This window comes from Silene latifolia, chromosome X (assembly GCF_048544455.1).
Source record: "Silene latifolia isolate original U9 population chromosome X, ASM4854445v1, whole genome shotgun sequence".
In the NCBI taxonomy this organism is placed as follows: Eukaryota; Viridiplantae; Streptophyta; class Magnoliopsida; order Caryophyllales; family Caryophyllaceae; genus Silene; species Silene latifolia.
Window position 1 is genome coordinate 252485275 of NC_133537.1, and position 21284 is coordinate 252506558.

General features: G+C 38.3%; 1 protein-coding gene across 1 annotated transcript; it reads right to left on the bottom strand.

Annotated features, from left to right (window-relative positions):
- Nucleotides 1-13691: 13691 nt before the first annotated feature.
- LOC141619939 (uncharacterized) lies at nt 13692-14512 on the bottom strand. The gene is made up of 2 exons (XM_074436942.1): nt 14352-14512; nt 13692-14259 (listed from the first exon to the last, which is right to left on the bottom strand). Exons 1-2 carry the CDS (start codon nt 14510-14512, stop codon nt 13692-13694), a joined length of 729 nt encoding a protein of 242 aa, XP_074293043.1.
- Nucleotides 14513-21284: the final 6772 nt, after the last annotated feature.

Consider the following 21284-nt stretch of genomic DNA (forward strand, 5'->3'; position numbering starts at 1 on the left):
TGTGTGTGTGACCGTTTGAGCTGCTTGTTTACTGTGTTGTTGGTTATATAAATTGTGTGATTAGTCCGACCCGTTTAATGTATTAAAAACTGTGGTGATCCATTCGGGGGTGGTGAGCAGTATTGAGCAGGTATGATATGACGCGTATAGGATAGCTGGGATGAGTCATCACGTGACAGTTAGAAGTCTTCCGCTGTGTCAGACGACGTTTTATAGCTTTGATAGTTTTAGCAGTAGACCGTCTGAGAATCTTGTATTTCAGTTTTGGTTTTTGGTTTTGATCATGTAATCACTTTAAACTATTTCATTATTTAAATTATGTTTCTTCATTGTCATTTGATTATCATTGCCTCGGGTAACCGAGATGGTAGCACTTCCATCCCTTGAGTGGTCCTGGTAAGGCACTTGGAGTATGGGGGTGTTACAATGTGCTTAACAACTTAAGTGTTTGATGACAAGTCAATGGTTTGAGCAATAAGATTTTTGAACCATGGATGCATAGAAGATATTATCAAAACATATTTTGATCAATTACTACTTCCATTCATTTCTTCACAAGAAAATATAGGTATGTTAGGATTTTTAAGATGTTAATCTTATAGTTGCATAGGACGATTCCTATTGAGTTCTATGGAATAGAACGATTCCTATGGATCTAGTCCACAACGTAAGATACGGTTCATTTCAGAAAGAGATTCTATTTGTCGTAAGTAATGGTGGTTTAGCGGAGACTCATGCTATAATCGAATTGATATCATATATGTGTAGGAGCGATAATAAAGAACAACATAAAACAGCGAAATAGTGGGAAAAACAAACATCCATCGTTATATAATTAAAACATTTAAGAATGTTTTAGCATTTATATAGTGACCTCTACCCAACTATTATAAATGATCCCGAGATCCAAATTCATATCAACTTGGGCACGGTGAGCCGATTCATCCCTTATCAATATAACTCGGTGGATTAACTCTTTAATCGATTCTACTTCTAGAACTCTCGGTCGATAAAATTACTCTAATATTTATCTTTAGCCCGGAACACATGCGACTACGGTCACGAATACTTCCGTTGAGCTCAATCCAAATTTCGATGTAATAACATTTTACTACCCACATACCCAACGTAACAAGGTTTGTATTACGGTGAAGCCGGATTAACTCCCTTATGAAATTGGGATTCATGGTTTCTACTATTTGGTAAGGCTAAATCTCAATTATTAATATAGCGAGAGGTCATGTCAATTTATTATCTATCATGTTTTAAGTGAACTAAAGCGGTGAACTACGATAAATAAAATTGACACGGTCGATGACTCGATAAAAAGATATGCATGTGTAGTTATGGCGATTTGGCTATGCATGCAAACATATAAAACAAATGCAAGGCCAAAACAATAAAATCCTAGTATGGCCTTCCTAAAATAGTAAATCAAATAAACTATTTTACAAATTCGGAAACCAACTCCTTTGGTCCCTTGAACTTCATATGGCATGCACTCCAAAGAAACATCGTCTTTGATGGACCGCCTTCTCGAATAGCACCGTCTTCTAGGAACTCCGGAATAAACAAATTACATAGCTTTTCTACTTTATACAATACAATATAAAATAAAACTAAACGAAATAAAATAAAAGTGATACGAGATCACAATAATTATAACCGAATTAATATCTCCATTCATTTTGGGAAATACCAATTAAAACTAAAGGCCATACTAAGTACAAATTACATAATTCAAAAAATTATATAAAACAAAATATGACAATCATACTCAAATGCAGCATTAATATATGTATAAAACATGCCATATGAAATGCCAAATCGCACTATTTAAGCTAATATCGTATATTTGTTGCGGTTTTATGGATTAGTGTGACATTTAACCTTTTAAAATCACACAATATTACATAAATCAAGTCTCTCTCCAAGTTAATTACCCTAACTATCTTAGGACTCAAAATTTAGTCTTCACTAAACATTTGACAGGAATTCAACTTGATATTATACAATTGCTCTTTTTTTTTTGCAAAAGATTATCATTTCATTCATAAGAGAAGGAAATTACAATGTTTTTGCAAAGCTATCTACTAAACAAAAGCTCAACTATTCCAAGACTCAAGCTATATGCTAGTGATGCGATCCCGCTAAGTCTTCACAAATTAAGATGTGGTCGTTGGTCACGGTCGAATCAAAACACAATTTATAGCTTAACAAGCAACTCTACAATTAGTAAAGAGGCAAGTAAAGGTCGGATCCCAAGGGACGGGAGTTGAAATGAGATTTCTACTGTAACTAGTGGTGTCTAAGGGGTGTCATAAGTTGGGTTGATGTAGAAGGTTACTAAACTAGAATAACTATGAAAATAAACAAGCAAGATGAATAAAAAGGGGTGTAAACAATTGATTAAAGGCCCTAGGGTGTCATGGGATCATAGGGGAATCATGGGATATGATCATACAAACATGTTCTCAAATTATAAGCAAGCAATTATTGTTGTGATGGATTGAGTTGGGTTATATCTTACAATCCTAGGAAAGTTTGGGTCCCGGAGCCGAATCGATTAGATTGTACAACACCTACAAGTCGACTTAATCTTCCCTACTCAACAACATGCATGGTCTAATGAGACTCGAGTTGGGTTATGTCTTACAAGTCTCATTGAAAAGATAGGAGATGATAGTAAATGCAAGGATTCATAGGCTTAGCATTTCATCAAATATAACATGTGCATGAGTTGAGATCAAAACAAGCAAGCAAATAAAACATGAAAGCATATTAATTTAAGCATGAATCATTCCCCATGTTGGTTTCCCCTAATCACCCATTAACCCTAGCTAAGAGACTACTCACTCATTATCATGTTGATCATGCTAGCAAGGTTGTCAATCATACCAACAATATGAAACATGATGAATAAATGAAAGTAATTAACAATAATTAAAAAGGGATTAAGAGATTATACCTACTAATGATTCCAATAATAAAGCAAAGAATAATAGAAGTACTTGAATGCTAGATTGAGAGGTTGTCAATCTCCCAATAATAACCCAAATAATCTTCAATTACCCAAAATAAAGGATGAACAAAAGAGAGATTAAAGAACTAAAACTTGGATTAAAACTTGATTAATACTTGGTTACAATATTGAAGAGAGATTTGATTGATATTAACTACCCTAATTATTGATAAGAAGAACATCCTCCTCTAATTAGCCTAATGGGGTATTTATAGTGAAAATTAGGGAGGATGCATTAGGGTTAACTAAGGGCTAAACTAGTAATTACACTTTTTAAGTTGAGCAAGGAAGACCCGGTATTTTCTGAGAGAAGGGCTTCTCTTTTCGTAGCTTGAAGAAGACAATCCGTGCTGTGAAGAAATCCGGGCGGAATAAGGTCGGGACGGACGGATTTGGGCGGTGGAATCCGAGCGGATTTCGAGGAATCCGGACGGATTGTTGAGGGGAATCCGAGCAGATTCAGGCACGGGGACGCTCGGATTGTGCGGGGCTGGACGGGCGGATTGTTGACAATCCGCTCGGATTGTCCCAAAGATAGTAACTTCTTCTTTTCTTCCCTTTTCTTCATAAATTCCTTGGGGATTTCCTTGGGGACTCAAGGATCTTTCCTCAACATTGCTCTTCGACTATGATATGTACAAAGGCCTTCTAATCTTGGCTCTCCTTGATGCTTGGTCATTGAATTCGATCAATTTAGTCTCGTTTTGCCATGAAAATGCAAGATTCTTACTCCTTTCCTACCAAGGGATCAAAATCTCAAAGAATATGCAAACCAAAGAACTAAGGATAAGAAATGACCCAAATAAGCACTAAAAAGCATGGAAACAAGGCTAATTCGGGGGCTAAATATGCGCCAATTATGGTTACATCAAATATCCTCAAACCGAACCTTTGCTCGTCCCGAGTAAAGAGGTGACAAAGACTAGGACCAATACTAACCTATCCTAATAATATAGCCGATATGAGACAATTAGCGGGTCTCACTCCGCCCCTTCAACTCACAACAAGACAACCATGAGGTAGGATGCCTTCTTGCAAGGCAAGGTGGGTCTTGCCAAAATGGCGACACATCCAAACATTAAGCACACAAAAACACATAATGGATGCATCTACAAAAAGAATAGCCACTCCCTCATCAAGTGGCGGAGGCACTAAAGAGGAACAAATTTAAGAGCATGTAATCCTTCACAAATACTAGTTCAACAAATTACTAAGTCTAAGAGGATGGCACTAAATCACCTCCAAATGGTGTTAAACAAGACTACTTTTGTCCTCAATTTCCAAATGCTTTCGTCAAGAGCGATCGGATGGTGGTGGAATGATGATCCCTATGATGCTAGTGGCATATGACATGACAAGTCTCGAATTCTCTACAAAAGTAAAGGTCATGGATCGTCCCAAGCTCGACCAAGTGGCTTGAAAAAAGGCTTTTTGGGAATGAAATGCTCAAATCTTTATTCACAATGGGTGGATATGACTAGTATTTCAAAATTGTCCTCATTTCACTTTCACATTTCAAAAATTTAAGACGGGGTTTGTCCCTTCCGGGCTAGTGTCCTTTGCTTTCGCCAATCGCTTATTAGGCAACCGGTTAACCTCTAGACAATAGCTTTTCGGGGTGAAGTCACTCTGTCTCTGGGCGGCCGAATTCACAACCGTATGGGGGCCCAATTCAATGGATCCCACACCAAAGCACATCGAAGTGGTAAACCTCCATCAAAACAACTTAAAATTCAACAATTCATAACACTTGAGGTTTCCTTGGCATTACATTACTTCCACATGACAAAATTTGTTTGAGATGAGCACTTCAAGCTTATTGATAGAAAAAATTTTGGGTTGCCTTACCACAAGGTCAATCAAGGTCACCTAGACAAGTTAACCAAGTCCATATCGCATCACGGGGTTGGATAGGTGACTCACATGCAAACTCTTGACTAGGCCTTGGGTCATGGGTCAAAAGACACTAGTATGACACTATCTAGGGTGTTTTACAACCATTCTAGTAGGCAAAGTCTTAAGTTGAACAAGTATTTATAATGGCTTAGTTGCTCTTGTCAAAGTTCCTAAATAGGCATTTTTCAAAACATTTCTAACATGCAACTACATGCCATGATGCAACTAATATAAACATCCTAATGCAAGTGATTCTACCAACTAATATGACGTATAAACTAAATGCAAGTCCTAAGTTCACATTGTTTTTACCGCATCAATCAAAATAAAGCCACATAGTCATTAACATAAAGAGGAAAAAGGAGATTGGAAAGATCATACCATGCGGTCTTCAATATCCTCATGTCTCGGATGTGGCGTAGTCGATCAATGTGAACAAAGGATAGAACAAACACAGTATATACAAGACAATATATACAAAGGAAATAAACAAATTTTTGGGTTTTCAATTTTTCAAATTTTTATGATTTTTGAAATTTTTCAATTTTTTTGGATTTTTAAATAAGAGTTAAATGTTAGAATTCCCATCCCCACACTAATATGGGCATTGTCCTCAATGGCCAAAATGATGGAAATTATGCAAAGATGATGCATGATTTCTATACTAAATGCAATCTACACTAAGCTACACTACATGATGCATGGTTTTTGTTATGGCGGAGGGGATAATTTGGATTACCTCCCGTTGTGTATGCATTAACTTCCCCAAACCGAGTAAGACACTATTGCTAATGTCCAAGGATGGGTATAGTTTATGCACACATTATGCTATGCATGAAACTAATTTGTCATTTTGGATTTTACAAATGGGAACAATAAGAAGACCTCAATGGTACCGAGGTGTGAGTCCTTTGATGTTGCTAGGACTACTCCAACAAATGATCAAAATGAAATAGAATACAAAGAGACAAGACACAAACTTCTTTTCATGAAAAATAAAGATAAAGAGGAGAGATGAGAGAACTTCACTTGAACTTAGGTGCCCGCTCATGCTTGCTCCACCTAGTGATGAAGTAGTCTCCTAGGCATCCGCATCATCTCCCTCTATATCGCTATCCCAAATATCCTTTGAAGCATCACTTAAACTTGGATCCATGAATTCGTCTTCCTCACTCTCAAGCTTCACCGTGTCACCACCACAAGAATCGCCACTCTCCTCCCCTTTGCGACCGTTCGCCCCTTCATTAGCCTTCTCCGAGTTGGGAAAGAGCAATTCCATTTGAGCCCATGAGGGGAAAGCTCCTTCCTTACTAATCCGTCCTTTTTTAGCCATCTCATGGTATTGGGGGTAAAGAGCGTAGTAAGTGTCCACGGAGGTCTCATATTGTCGGTAGTGTAAATCTTGAAAAATTCCCGTGACAAAGTCGTCACGGGGGAGGATGAAGGGATTTGGATGGTTATATGGTTGGTAGGGAAAGGGGTAAGGAGGCACTTTTATCTTCTCATTTTGAGTTTGGTGTTCTTGTTGTTGTGGTGGTGGATTTTGTGGTGGTGGAGTTTGCCTTGTTTGACTTGGGATGAGGTAGGAGGGCATTGGTGATAAGCTTCCTCTTCTTGGGGAGATCCGTGGTAGATCGGTTATTGGGAGATAGATAGGATCGCTCCCTTTTGTCAACCACTTTATCCTCTTATCGACCCCCTCAAGGGTTATCCAATGGTGTTGGACGACAAGGAGGTCTTCATTAATTCTCGTGCTCGTAAGTAAGTGGAGTGTACTCATTGTTCTCATTGAACCTTGGGTTAAAGTGCTTTGCAAGTCTAGTTATGAGTCCACCATTCACTATGTGCTTCATTCCATCATCATCCCCATTTCTAAACCTTGCCCACTTCTCTAGCAAAACTAGAGGTGCATTGAAGTGATACCTATCTCTCCCTTGAATGTTGAGGTATGATTCCATAAATACAAGGTCCAATTGGTTGACGATGGCCGGATCTCAGCGGGCGAAGAGAGTACCCGAGAGAAATCGATATGTAAGCCTCAAGATCGGGTTTTGGATGTTTAAAGCAAGGCATTCCTTGGTAAGAATGAAGTCCCGGCCCATCATGGCCCTCCACAATGGTGCAACATTATACTTTTTGGGCTTTGATGTTCGGGTAGGCGAAACATCAAGTCCGAACACATTGGCAAACTCGACAAGGGTCATCATCCTAGAAACATTTTCCAACCTAAACTCTATGCATATCACTTTGTTTACGGTTGTAATCTTCAAAAAGCTTAAGAATTCTAGCACAAGGGACCGATAGGTTGGTTCATACATGCGAAAGAGAGTTGAAAGACCAAAAACCTCAAAGAGTGCTTCTACTTGGTGAAAAATCCCAAGCTTTCTTAAGGTAGCATGACAAAGAAATTTAGTGGGAAGAATATTCTTACTTAAGAGTCGGTGGAAGACCAATCGCTGCACATCATCAAGGAATTCCACATTCGATAAATCATCGAGCCTTGTGAGATCTACAATCTCTACATGTTCCCTTCTAATGGTGTTGAGATGTGAGGTAGAGGAACTTCCCACCATCCTTGGTCTTCTTGCACTTCTAAAGGAGGATCTCCTTGGTGCCATTCTTGCTTCTTTTGTTGGGTTCTTTTTGAAGATTGCTAAGGATGTTCCTTGTTGGTTGAGAATTGGAAACCCTAGAAAATTGGGGATTTTTAATTTTGAGGGTAAAGAGAGTGATTTGGATATGTATGGGAGTCATAAGGAGGTGGGTTTTATAGGGTAAGTGGAATGAATAGTGATGTGTCAAAGTATGTGTGGTAGGGGGGGGGGGTATTTTAATTAGGAAGAAGTCGGGTCAAGACGCTGTGAGAAGACGAGCGGATTCGAGGTGAAGACGCTCGGATTCTTGCTTCACGGGACGGGCGGATTCTTCACAATCCGCTCGGATTTTGCCACAGAGGAAAATCCCAAAATTTTGACGCCACAAGACGGGCGTCCCGAGCATAAGACGCTCGGATTCTTTCATGGTGGGACGGGCGTCTTTTTGAGAAGACGGGCGGATTCCAGTACAGAGATTTTCCTTGAAATGCACAGGTGGAAAAGACGGGCGTCTTTCTTCAAATCCGGCCGGATTCCAGAAGACGGGCGGATTATTCACAGGACGCTCGGATTCGACCTCAGTCCAGAAATCTTCAATTTCTCAGTGCAGCTGGACGGGCGGTTTCTCCACTAAACGCCCGGATTCCAGCAGGACGGCCGGATTCCAGGGAATCCGCACGGATTCAAGCTGCGAGTTTTGACTTCTTCTCATTTCTTAGATGCATCCCCACACTTGGGCATTTGCTCCTTCCTTCATTCAAAAACTCATTAGTTACCCTCCCTCACTTACGCTCATGAAAAGAGTCTATGCTACTTATTAAAACAAATGCAATAAATAAATACAAGTTAGAGGGTTAGTATATTTACAAATGGTGGTTTAGGGAGGACTCCACCAAACTCTCCCTTAGATGGTTCTTTCAAGGGGGAGGAGGCCCGAGGTAGGTAGGCTCGACCTCTCCAACAAATGCTCCTTCGTCGTAGGGCTTCAACCTTTGACCATTTACCTTGAATTTGCTTCCATCGTCCGCCTTGAGTTCGAAATCTCCATATTTTCCAACTTCGGTTATCACATAGGACCCATCCATCTAGAGTTTAATTTTCCCGGAAAGAGTCGGTAGCGGGAATTGAATAGAAGGACTTTGTCTCCCTTGTGCAAGGCCTTTTGTCTAATTCTTTTGTCATGAAACAATTTTGTTCTTTCTTTGTAAATCTTTACATTCTCATAGGATTGTAGTCGGAATTCCTCCAACTCTTGGATTTGAATCATCCTCCTTTGACCGCTCAATTTGAGATGAAGATTGAGTGCTCGGATTGCCCAATAAGCTTTGTACTCCAATTCGATTGGCAAATGACATGCTTTTCCATATACAAGCTTGTAGGGGGAGGCTCCTATGGGAGTCTTGTAGGCCGCCCTATAAGCCCAAAGAGCATCATCAAGCTTTGTGCTCCAATCTTTCCGAGTCTTGTTCACAACTTTTTCAAGGATTTGCTTGATCTCTCTATTTGAAATTTCTACTTGACCGCTTGTTTGAGGATGGTATCCCAAGCCGGTTCGATGTTGAACACCATATTTGGTCAAAAGGGATGCAAGCTTTTTCTCATGGAAATGTGTTCCTCCATCACTAATGATTGATCTAGGAACTCCAAATCTTGGGAAAATTATCTTCTTGAAAAGCTTGGTGACCGTTTTTGCATCATCATTTGGGGTGGCAATTGCCTCCACCCACTTTGAAACATAATCGACGGCCACAAGGATGTAGTTATTCCCATTGGATGTCACAAAGGGCCCTTGGTAGTCAATTCCCCAAACATCGAAGATCTCTACCTCTAGAATGCCCCTTTGTGGCATTTCGTTCCTCCAAGATATATTCCCCGTTCTTTGACAAGCATCGCAATGAATGATGAATTCTCTTGTATCTTGAAACATTGTAGGCCAATAGAAGCCCGATTGGAGAATTTTTGCAACGGTTCTCCTTGCTCCATGGTGCCCACCATAGGGTGATGAATGACATCCTTCCAAGATTCCTTGGATTTCCCATTGAGGGATGCATCTCCGATAGAGCCCATCACTACACTCCTTGTAGAGGTTTGGGTCATCCCAAAAGTACCTCTTCACTTCGAATAGGAATCTCTTCCTTTGGTTGTGGTTCAAGTTTGGAGGGAGCACTTTTCCAACAATATAATTGGCATAATCGGCAAACCATGGGGTGATGTGCCTTTCAAGTTGTGTTTGAATAGCCATCAAAATATCGTCGGGAAATGAGTCATTGATCGGGGTTTCTCCATTTTCATCATGAAACCGGATTCTTGACAAGTGATCCGCCACTACATTCTCGGCTCCTTTCTTGTCTCTTATTTCCAAGTCAAATTCTTGAAGAAGCAAAATCCATCTCAACAATCTTGGTTTTGCCTCCTTCTTTATCAAGAGATGTCGAAGAGCACGGTGATCCGAAAAAACAATTACCTTGGATCCAAGCAAGTAGGAACGGAATTTATCCAAAGCATATACAATGGCAAGAAGCTCCTTTTCGGTTGTATCATAATTCACTTGAGAAGGGTCGAGGGTTTTGCTTATGTAATAGATGGCATGAAGAGCTCTCCCAACCCGTTGGCCAAGAACCGCTCCAACGGCGTAGTTGCTAGCGTCACACATAATCTCGAAAGGTAACTCCCAATTCGGGGGTTGAATGATTGGTGCCGAGATTAATGCTTCTTTGATTCTATTAAAAGCTTCAACACACTCGTCAGTAAATTGGAATTGGGCATCTTTAAGCAAAAGTTGAGTGAGGGGTTTTGCTATTTTCGAAAAATCTTTTATGAAACGACGATAAAAACCCGCGTGACCGAGAAAACTTCTCACCCCTCTAACATTCACGGGAGGTGGGAGTTTCTCTATCACCTCAACTTTAGCTTTATCGACCTCGATGCCCTTTTCCGAAATCAAGTGACCCAAAACAATTCCTTCATTGACCATGAAATGACACTTTTCCCAATTTAAAACAAGGCTAACATCTTCACATTTTTGCAATACAAGAGAAAGATTATGCAAGCATGAGTCAAAGTCCTTTCCATAAACACTAAAATCATCCATAAAAACTTCCATTATGGTCTCTAAGTAATCGGAGAAGACACTCATCATGCATCTTTGGAAAGTGGCGGGGGCATTACATAATCCAAAAGGCATCCTCCTATATGCAAAAGTGCCATAAGGGCATCTGAAGGTGGTCTTATGTTGGTCATCCGGGTGTATAGGGATTTGGAAGAATCCCGAATACCTCTCAAGGTAACAAAAGAATTTGTTAGAGGCTAACCTCTCAAGCATTTGGTCAATGAATGGTAAGGGGAAGTGATCTTTTCTTGTTGTGGAGTTTAATTTCCGGTAGTCAATGCACATACGCCAACCGGTGATCATTCTTGTGGGTATTAATTCATTCTTTTCATTTGTCACTACCGTGGTACCTCCTTTCTTAGGTACCACTTGAACGGGGCTAACCCACAAAGAATCCGATATGGGATATATGATTCCCGCATCAAGTAATTTCATGACCTCTCCTTTGACAACTTCTTGCATGTGGGGGTTCAATCTTCTTTGGGGTTGAATGGTAGGTCTATGGTCGTCCTCTAGATGAATTCTATGCATGCAAAAGTCGGGACTTATCCCCTTAAGGTCATCTAGACTATAACCTATAGCCTTCTCATGTTGTTTCAACACATCAAGCAATTTTCCCAATTGGTCATCATCAAGACTATCATTAACAATCACGGGTTTGGTCTTTGATTCATCAAGGTAAGCATATTTCAAATTTGGGGGAAGGGGTTTCAAAGTAGGAGTTTGTACCTTACTTTCTTCCTTTGGAGTTTCATTGAGAATTTGCTCCATCTCCATTAGACATTCCATTCTCATAGCATACTCAACTTCACTTTCATCAACCTCATCATATTCAAATCCCTTGATGGGTTCCTCTTGCTCTTGAGTTTGCAAAATATCCTCTAGGATGGATTGCTCATCCTCTATGGGTTGACATGCTTCTACTAGAATATTATGCACCAATTCGGATTGTGCATGAGTAAGTTCCTTGTTAGCTAGAGCGGCCTCAAAGAGATCCACCTCCAACTCCCAATACATGCTCTTAGCATCACTTGCTTCTAAGGCTTCTAATGCTTGCATGGGATCCTTGAAGTAAGGGATACTCAAGTGGTCCTCTACAAAACAATCTATGAAATCCATCTCGCAAAATATCAAACAACTCGAAAATGATTAGAACAAACCTTGAGGAGTTTTACTTCCTCAAGGCGAAGAAAGACACAACTAATAACAAAAAGGAAATCTAAGTCAAACAAACACCGTCCCCGGCAACGGCGCCATTTTTTATGCGATCCCGCTAAGTGTTCACAAATTAAGATGTGGTCGTTGGTCACGGTCGAATCAAAACACAATTTATAGCTTAACAAGAAACTCTACAATTAGTAAAGAGGCAAGTAAAGGTCGGATCCCAAGGGACGGGAGTTGAAATGAGATTTCTACGGTAACTAGTGGTGTCTAAGGGGTGTCATAAGTTGGGTTGATGTAGAAGGTTACTAAACTAGAATAACTATGAAAATAAACAAGCAAGATGAATAAAAAGGGGTGTAAACAATTGATTAAAGGCACTAGGGTGTCATGGGATCATAGGGGAATCATGGGATATGATCATACAAACATGTTCTCAAATTATAAGCAAGCAATTATTGTTGTGATGGATTGAGTTGGGTTATATCTTACAATCCTAGGAAAGTTTGGGTCCCGGAGCCGAATCGATTAGATTGTACAACACCTACAAGTCGACTTAATCTTCCCTACTCAACAACATGCATGGTCTAATGAGACTCGAGTTGGGTTATGTCTTACAAGTCTCATTGAAAAGATAGGAGATGATAGTAAATGCAAGGATTCATAGGCTTAGCATTTCATCAAATATAACATGTGCATGAGTTGAGATCAAAACAAGCAAGCAAATAAAACATGAAAGCATATTAATTTAAGCATGAATCATTCCCCATGTTGGTTTCCCCTAATCACCCATTAACCCTAGCTAAGAGACTACTCACTCATTATCATGTTGATCATGCTAGCAAGGTTGTCAATCATACCAACAATATGAAACATGATGAATAAATGAAAGTAATTAACAATAATTAAAAAGGGATTAAGAGATTATACCTACTAATGATTCCAATAATAAAGCAAAGAATAATAGAAGTACTTGAATGCTAGATTGAGAGGTTGTCAATCTCCCAATAATAACCCAAATAATCTTCAATTACCCAAAATAAAGGATGAACAAAAGAGAGATTAAAGAACTAAAACTTGGATTAAAACTTGATTAATACTTGATTACAATATTGAAGAGAGATTTGATTGATATTAACTACCCTAATTATTGATAAGAAGAACATCCTCCTCTAATTAGCTTAATGGGGTATTTATAGTGAAAATTAGGGAGGATGCATTAGGGTTAACTAAGGGCTAAACTAGTAATTACACTTTTTAAGTTGAGCAAGGAGGACCCGGTATTTTCTGAGAGAAGAGCTTCTCTTTTCGTAGCTTGAAGAAGACAATCCGTCTTTGTGAAGAAATCCGGGCGGAATAAGGTCGGGACGGACGGATTTGGGCGGTGGAATCCGAGCGGATTCTCGAGGAATCCGGACGGATTTTTGAGGGGAATCCGAGCGGATTTAAGTGCACGGGACGCTCGGATTGTGCGGGGGCCGGACGGGCGGATTGTTGACAATCCGCTCGGATTGTCGTCAAAGATAGTAACTTCTTCTTTTCTTCCCTTTTCTTCATAAATTCCTTGGGGATTTCCTTGGGGACTCAAGGATCTTTCCTCAACATTGCTCTTCTACTATGATATGTACAAAGGCCTTCTAATCTTGTCTCTCCATGATGCTTGGTCATTGAATTCGATCAATTTAGTCTCGTTTTGCCATGAAAATGCAAGATTCTTACTCCTTTCCTACCAAGGGATCAAAATCTCAAAGAATATGCAAAACAAAGAACTAAAGATAAGAAATGACCCAAATAAGCACTAAAAAGCATGGAAACAAGGCTAATTCGGGGGCTAAATATGCGCCAATTATGGTTACATCAGCTAGGAACAAAGACTAGCACAGATAATAGGAAAGCTCTCATGCTGTGATCACTTAAACATTCGCACAGCCACCTGAAACTTAATACGCTTAACAATACAAGAGATAGGTTGATCAATCCCTTGGAAAATGCGTTTGTTTCTTTCAGCCCACAGTTGATGAACAGTTGCAGCAAGAGTAGTAGCCAACCAATCAGTACGCCAATGTCTACTACTGCCAATAGAAGCTAATTCCTCCTGAAGAGAGGAAATAACTCGAGATATGCCCATCCAAAGAAGAAGCTGCTGCCAAATTGCAGAAGAAACAGGATAACTGAAGAAGAGATGGGCATGAGTTTCTTCCTGAGCAAGGCAGAGAGCACACCTATTAACATAAGGTATACCTCTCCTCTGAATATTATCCATTGTAGCCAATTGATGTTGAACAGCCAGGGAGCAAATTATTTTATGACTAGGAACAATGCTGGAATGAGCAAGACCTGAAGTCCAGTTATCAGCAGCAGGAGCATTTCTGTAAAAAGCATATGCAGACTGAAAACTGAACGTAGAGTTTACAGTCCAAGCATTGAGAAGCAACTTAGCAGACTGAACAGACCCAGCCAGATTAAGTAAGTGATCCCTGGTAGAAAGTATACCAGATATGCTGAAAGAGAAATTATCCTTAGCCCTGACTGTCTAAATATCCTCCTGTTTCAGGATGTGTTTACCAACCCAACTCTTCCATTTACTGGTTCCAGGGAGAGAGAGCATCCAAATCCATCTACTAAGAAGAGAGAAATTCCAAGCAGGGAGATCTTTGTCATTAAACCCTCCAGCCAGGAAAGGAGAAGAGATCTGGTACCAACTCTTAAAGACCATCCTCCTTTCTCCATTTGGAATGCCCCAGAAAAAATTCCTGCAAATCTTGTTAAGATGTTGCACCACACCATGAGGTAACAACAGACTAGAGCACCAAAAATTCTCTATCCCAAAAATAATTGAGTTAATTAACTGCAACTTTCCAGCATAGGAGAGAAAGTGAGACGACCAATGAGCAACAACTTTTTGGATCTTAACAACCGGGGAATCAAACATGCTAATAGTTATACGAGAAGGATTTAGTGGGAGCCCAAGATATTTAAAGGGAAAGAGTCCTTCAGAGAGCCCAGTATTATGAAGAATAATCTCCTTAATAGAAGAATCAACTCCCCCAAAGTATAAGGAAATAATTGCTCTTTAATCACTATTATTTAAAATAATAAGGAAATAATTCCCAAAAAGTCATAAAATTCGAAAAATCAAAATCATAATTTTGTATATTCTGGAAAATTCCCAACATCCCAAAATTTTAATAAAAATTTGCCTTTTAGTTTATCTTAACTTATTTCACAAATAAATTGCATAAATCATAATTTTAACCCATTAATTTCAAATTCATTATAAAAATATGCAATAAATCAAAATTAAAATTTTGAAAATTCTTAACAAGTTTCTAGAACCTGGAAATGGCAAAAGTTTAAGCTCAAAAATCGAATTTACACTTATGACTATTAAAGTTGCTATTTATCAATTTATATCCCATAAAAATTAATAACTATCCAAATTAAACGAAATTTGACATGCAACTTTAGATCTGATGTTCATATCACATATAAAACATTGGGAAAAATTTTCAAGCCATAAAATTTAATTTAGCTATTTTTGGCTAAAATAGTAACTATTTATTCGATTTTTACATCTAAAAATCATAAATCATGCAAAATTAAATCATTTGATCTAACAATTTACATACAGTGTGTAAATATTGCATGTAACATTATACTAAATTTTTATGGGCAGGAACAAAGTCTAACCATTTTTAAAATAAACACCTCTATTTAATCGATTTTTAACTTGTAAAAATTATAAATCATGCTATATAAAACCATTTTATATGAAAATTTACATACAACTTGTAAAATATGCATGTGAAGTCTTCTAAAATATTCAAGATCAGAATCATAGTCTAACTATTTTTAGCATTTTAATTGTCATTTTACTCAATAAAATGTAATAAAATACTAATAATAATTTTAAGGAGCAATAAAATACCATAAATCATCAAAATGACCTAAAATCAATTTAGGACCAGAATGTTTATCATGCAAAATTTTCGTGGCATTTATCTTCATAAATCCTAAATAACAAGTTTTAGTTGTTAACTAATTAACACGGAAAAACAAACCCGATTTTGCATGCAACAACCGTGTTGCTCTGATACCACTTGTTGGGATTCAATAATCTCATTTGTTTATATATTGAATATGTGAATAATTAATTTAGTCATAAAATTAATTCAAGATCTTATGCATGCAAAACAATTACAAGAGTAAAGAAAGAACCGGTTCCTTACATGTGTAGTTTCGGCTATATGGGCACTAGTAAGGTCTCCTACCTTACTTAGTTCTTGAGCTTTCCTTATGGATGAACAAGATTCAAGTGTAGAATATCTCCTCAAGAATTTGTACCAAGGTAATCCCTCTTAATGAATAAACTAATTTTGTTACTAGAAAATTAGTATATGTTCCTTAAAATACCAATATTATTATTTACTACTACTAGTTAAGATGAGATAATATTAGGGATTTTTGTGAGTTCTTTTCTAGTGTGTTCTTAACCATCAACTAGAGAGAATTCTATGAATTATCAAATAATACTTCAAGGGAAAAATGAATGAATGAATTAAAGAGAAAAACTTCTCTCTTTTGCTAGGGTTGGCCGAAACATCCAAGGGAAGGGTGCCCAGTACATGCTCATTTGTGTTCTTCTCAGGATGTAGAGTGTAGGGCTAGTAATTAGGTCTATTAGAGACATCATCATTATGCTTAATTCTCAATTAGAGCAACAATTAAGTCCTAAAGCTCCCAACTCCCTCCACTCACACGGCATACCCATATAAAATGGGTCCATTTTAAGTTTGTCAAATGTCATTTTGTGTAGTGTGACATATTGGACATGTAACTAGACATGTTGTTTAATAATGCATTTTTAACTTATTAAAAATCATTATATAAACAAAATAAATCACATACAAAAATTAACTAGTAATTCACAATTACAAGTACTAAAAATGAGTCATCGAATTATAAAACACAACAACTTGTATTTATAATAAATCATTCATTCTTATTTTAATTGTTTCATAAACAATAAATAAAGCTAAGTAATAAAACAATTTAATTACTTAGCACGAATCTTATTTAATCGAATTACAATAACATACGTATTTTCACTCACAAAATCATTCGTTCAACTTTAAGGAATTAATTAACTTGTCTCAACATATAATTAATTAATTAATCAATTAAGAGTGTTACCCTAGAGGTATGACCTTAAGGGATCAACTGATCACCACCGTCATACGACAGTAATGTCAAACTCTAGTCAGCCAATCATTACTGATTAATGTGGATCAGTTGACAATAAAAATTACTTTCCCTCATGTATTCTTATTATGAGATTTAAACGTGTGATTGCATTATTGTCGATGACACATACTCCAACAATATCAGGCTGGAATAAGACAAAAGCTACAAAGTCGGATCATCCAGTGGATCAAAGGACTATGAAAAGAACAATAGGAAGACCAACAAAGGAAACAATTACAGACCTACTCCATATTCCAGGCCAGACCATTATTCAGAAGTCAACCTGGCATATGAGTATCAAGGTAAGGCTAAAGTTTTCTCACCTATTTATGAACATAACTTCAGTGTTGATATTGCAGGCTTAATCCAGCGACTTGACAACATGGGATCAACAGTCAGATGGCCTAGGAAGGTGGAAAATCCCAACCCTATGAGAGACAACTCCAATTGGTGTGAATTCCACATGGACATTGGACATACAACGGATGATTGCTTCACCCTGAGGAAAGAAGTGGCCTACCTGTTGAAATCCGGATACCTAAAAGACTTGATCAGAACAAAGGGCAGAAATGGAGATCAGAGCAAGGAGAACCAGGAGCAAAAGCAGGACCGCAACATTCCTCCACCACCCCCAATATATGAAGTAAAATTCATATGTGGTGGATCGAAAATTTGTGGCCTAACCAGTTCAGCAGCAAAAAAGATAGCAAGAACACCAAGGACTACATCACCCTACAAACCAGATCATGTCCCATCAATCACTTACAGTGATTGCGATCTGGTAGGGATTCCTGACGTTCATCATGATGGCCTGGTAATCTCAATGCAGATTGGAAGTGCTACAGTGAGGAGGATCCTGGTAGAAGGAGGCAGCTCAGTGAACCTAATCATGCATGATGTACAGAAAGCCATGAATATTGGTGAAGAGAAAATCACAAAGAAGTCCAGTGTTTTAGTAGGGTTCAGTGGAGAAACTAGAAGCACATTGGGAGAAATCCATCTCCCTACTTATGTTGAAGATGTCTCATCCTATGAGAAATTCGGAGTCCTAGATTACTTGTTATCCTACAATGCAATCGTGGGCAGGTCATGGATCCATAATTTCAAGGCTGTACCATTAACCTATCATCAGTGTATCTAGGTACCAGCAGACTGGGGCATAACAACAATCAAAGGAGAACACAAGGTAGCCCAAGAATGTTATACAACGGCCTTGAAACCTTCCAAGGCAGGTAAGTCCCTTGCATAGCAATTACCGTACCCTGTCAGGAGCACTTATGTGGCACCATCCAGGATGGAAACAGATCAGGTAATCCTAGACCCTGAGTATCCTGATAGGTATGTTCTAGTTGGGTCTGACGCCCCAGATTGTGCCAGGCTAGAAATTGTAAAGTTTCTTATAAATAAATCATCTTGGTTTCTTGGTCTCATTTTAATATAACTGGAATTAGTGCTGATGTAATTACACATAAACTTAACATTGATCAATCTTTTAAGCCTGTGCAACGGAAAAGACAAAAATTTGCGCCTGAAAGAAATGCAATAATTAATGAGGAAGGGAGAAACTTCTGAATATGGGTATGACCAGGGAAGTAATGTACTCTAAAAGGTTAGCTAATGTGGTTGTTGTACAGAAAAAGAATGGTAAATGGAGAGTTTGTGTAGATTACACTGACCTGAATAAAGCCTGCCCTAAGGATCCGTTTCCCCTACCACATATTGATGCCATGGTAAATGCCACAGCAGGGCATGAGATGCTAACATTCATGGATGCCTCCTGTGGATTCAATCACATAAAGATGCACCCTGCTAACAAAGAATGTACTGCATTCATTACAGACTGAAAAATATGCTGTTACACAGCAATGCCTTTCTGCCTGAAGAATGCAGGGGCAACGTACCAGCGCCTGGTCAACAAGATGTTAAAAGATCAAATAGAAGATATCATTAAAGTCTATATAGACGACATGGTAGTAAAATCTAAAAATGCATAAGATCATGTGAAGCACTTGGAAATAGCATTTCAAATATTGGAAAAATACAACATGAAACTCAACCCTGCAAAGTGTCATTTTGGAGTCTCTGAAGGTAAGTTCCTTGGATACATGGTGACAAAAAGAGGCATAGAAGCCAGCCCGGAACAGATAAAAGCCATCTTGGAACTTCAATCACCCAAGTCTGTCAAGGACATTCAGAAATTGACAGGCCGAGTAGCTGCCCTGAACTGATTCATATCAAGATCCTCTGAAAGGTGTAAAACATTTTACAACTTTATCAGAAAAAATAAACAGTTACATTGGACACCTGAGCACGAAGCAGCCTTTTAGGACTTAAAATTATACCTGTCATCTCCACCTTTACTGGTTAAACCAGAAAAGGGAGAACCCTGTCAGTATATCTACCTGTCGCAGACACAGCAGTAAGTGTAGTCCTGGTAAAGGAACAAGAAGGCCAGCAACATCCTGTCTATTATGTAAGTAAAAGCCTATTAGATGCTGAAATGAGGTATGGTTTACTTGAAATATATGTTTTAGCTTTAATTATGTCATGTACTAAGCTGCGTCCTTATTTCGAGTGTCACCCTATCATAGGCAGAACCAACGTACCCATAAAATATGTCCTGCGCAAGCCTGAATGGTCGGGTAGGATGGCCAAATGGTCAGTCCAGCTCAGTACATATGATATTATTTTTGAACCCAGGACAGCGATTAAATCATAGGCCTTAGCCGACTTTGTTGCTGATTTCAGCCCTAACCTAGAATCCGACCTGAAAAAAGAAGTTAACAAGTGAGAAAATAAAACCCTAGACCAAGAGTGGACTTTGTTCATAGATGGAGCATCTAATGCTAGGGGGACAAGGTTAGGACTAGTGCTGAAATCGCCACAGGAGGACATGATATCTCAGGCTGTAAGCTATGAGTTCAAAGCCACCTATAATGAAGCAGAATATGAAGCCCTGATAGCAGACCTAAAGGTATGTCTAGACCTTGGTGTCCAAAACTTAAAGGTAAAAACAGATTCACAATTAATTGCTAATCAAATAAAGGGAAATTATACGGCAAAGGATGCAAAAATGATTTCATATTTAGAATATGCAAAAAAACCTTACCGCTAAGTTTGTTTTATTTGACATAGATCAAATACCAAGAGACCTGAATACCCAAGTTGATGCTTTGGCCAGCCTAGGTTCAAATTTTACCTCCGCAGTTTTTGATAAAATACCGATTGTTCATTTATTAGAGCCAGCTATCAGTAAAACTGAACAAGTCAACCCTGTCAATCAAAGTAATAACTCTTGGACCAAACCTTATTATGATTGGTTCCTCCAAGGAATATTACCTCAGGGCAGGCATGAAGCGAGGGCTTTTAGAATCAGAGCTTCAACATATTCTATTATAAATAACACTTTATTTAAGAGATCGCAGGCTGGACCATATTTGAGATGCTTAGAGCCTGATTAAGCTAAGCAAGTACTCCAAGAAATACACGATGAACATTGTGGCAACCATAAGGGAGGAAAGAGCCTGACAAGTAAAGTACTCAGGATAGGCTACTATTGGCCAACACTGAGGGCTGATTGCTTGGAATATTGTTCAAAATGTAAAGCCTGTCAAATTCATGCACCAATAATACTGTGGGAAATAATCTGTATACTTCCCTTTAACATGAAGGATTATAACGATTTAAAGAAGATGATCTAAGGTCATAAAATAAAATACATAAACATAAGTAAAAAGATTTGGAATTAACCTCCGGTCCTAGCAAATATGGCCTAAGAACAATACCAAAGTAGGTATTCGCCTATTGGTTGCACCCAAGACGATCTGAGATATACCCTTTGATTATGCTAGAAATCAATCTAAAATTTTCTGTAAAATTTTATTGTCTTTGTGTTCTTGTGATGAGAAAGAGGAGGCAAGGTCAGAAAAAGTATTAGGTTAGAAATAATTCTCTACCTTTCTTTTTATATAGACCGAAATCCGAAATCAATTAGGAAAGAAATAACTCTCCTAATTTTTCGCCCTTTGTTGACCGAAATAAGGAATAAAAATTTCCTTATTTTTGGTCTTTCCAAAAATATATAATATGTGTTGAATTGTCATCTAGTGAGGATCGAACCCATGGCCTCTTGGTATGTGTACCCTCACTATTACCACTATGACACATTCAGCTAGTTGGTATTAAATACAACTGATTATATTTAATTACGAATTGACAGTTAATTCGTCTCAACTTAATTTTATTTAATTTTCATTAA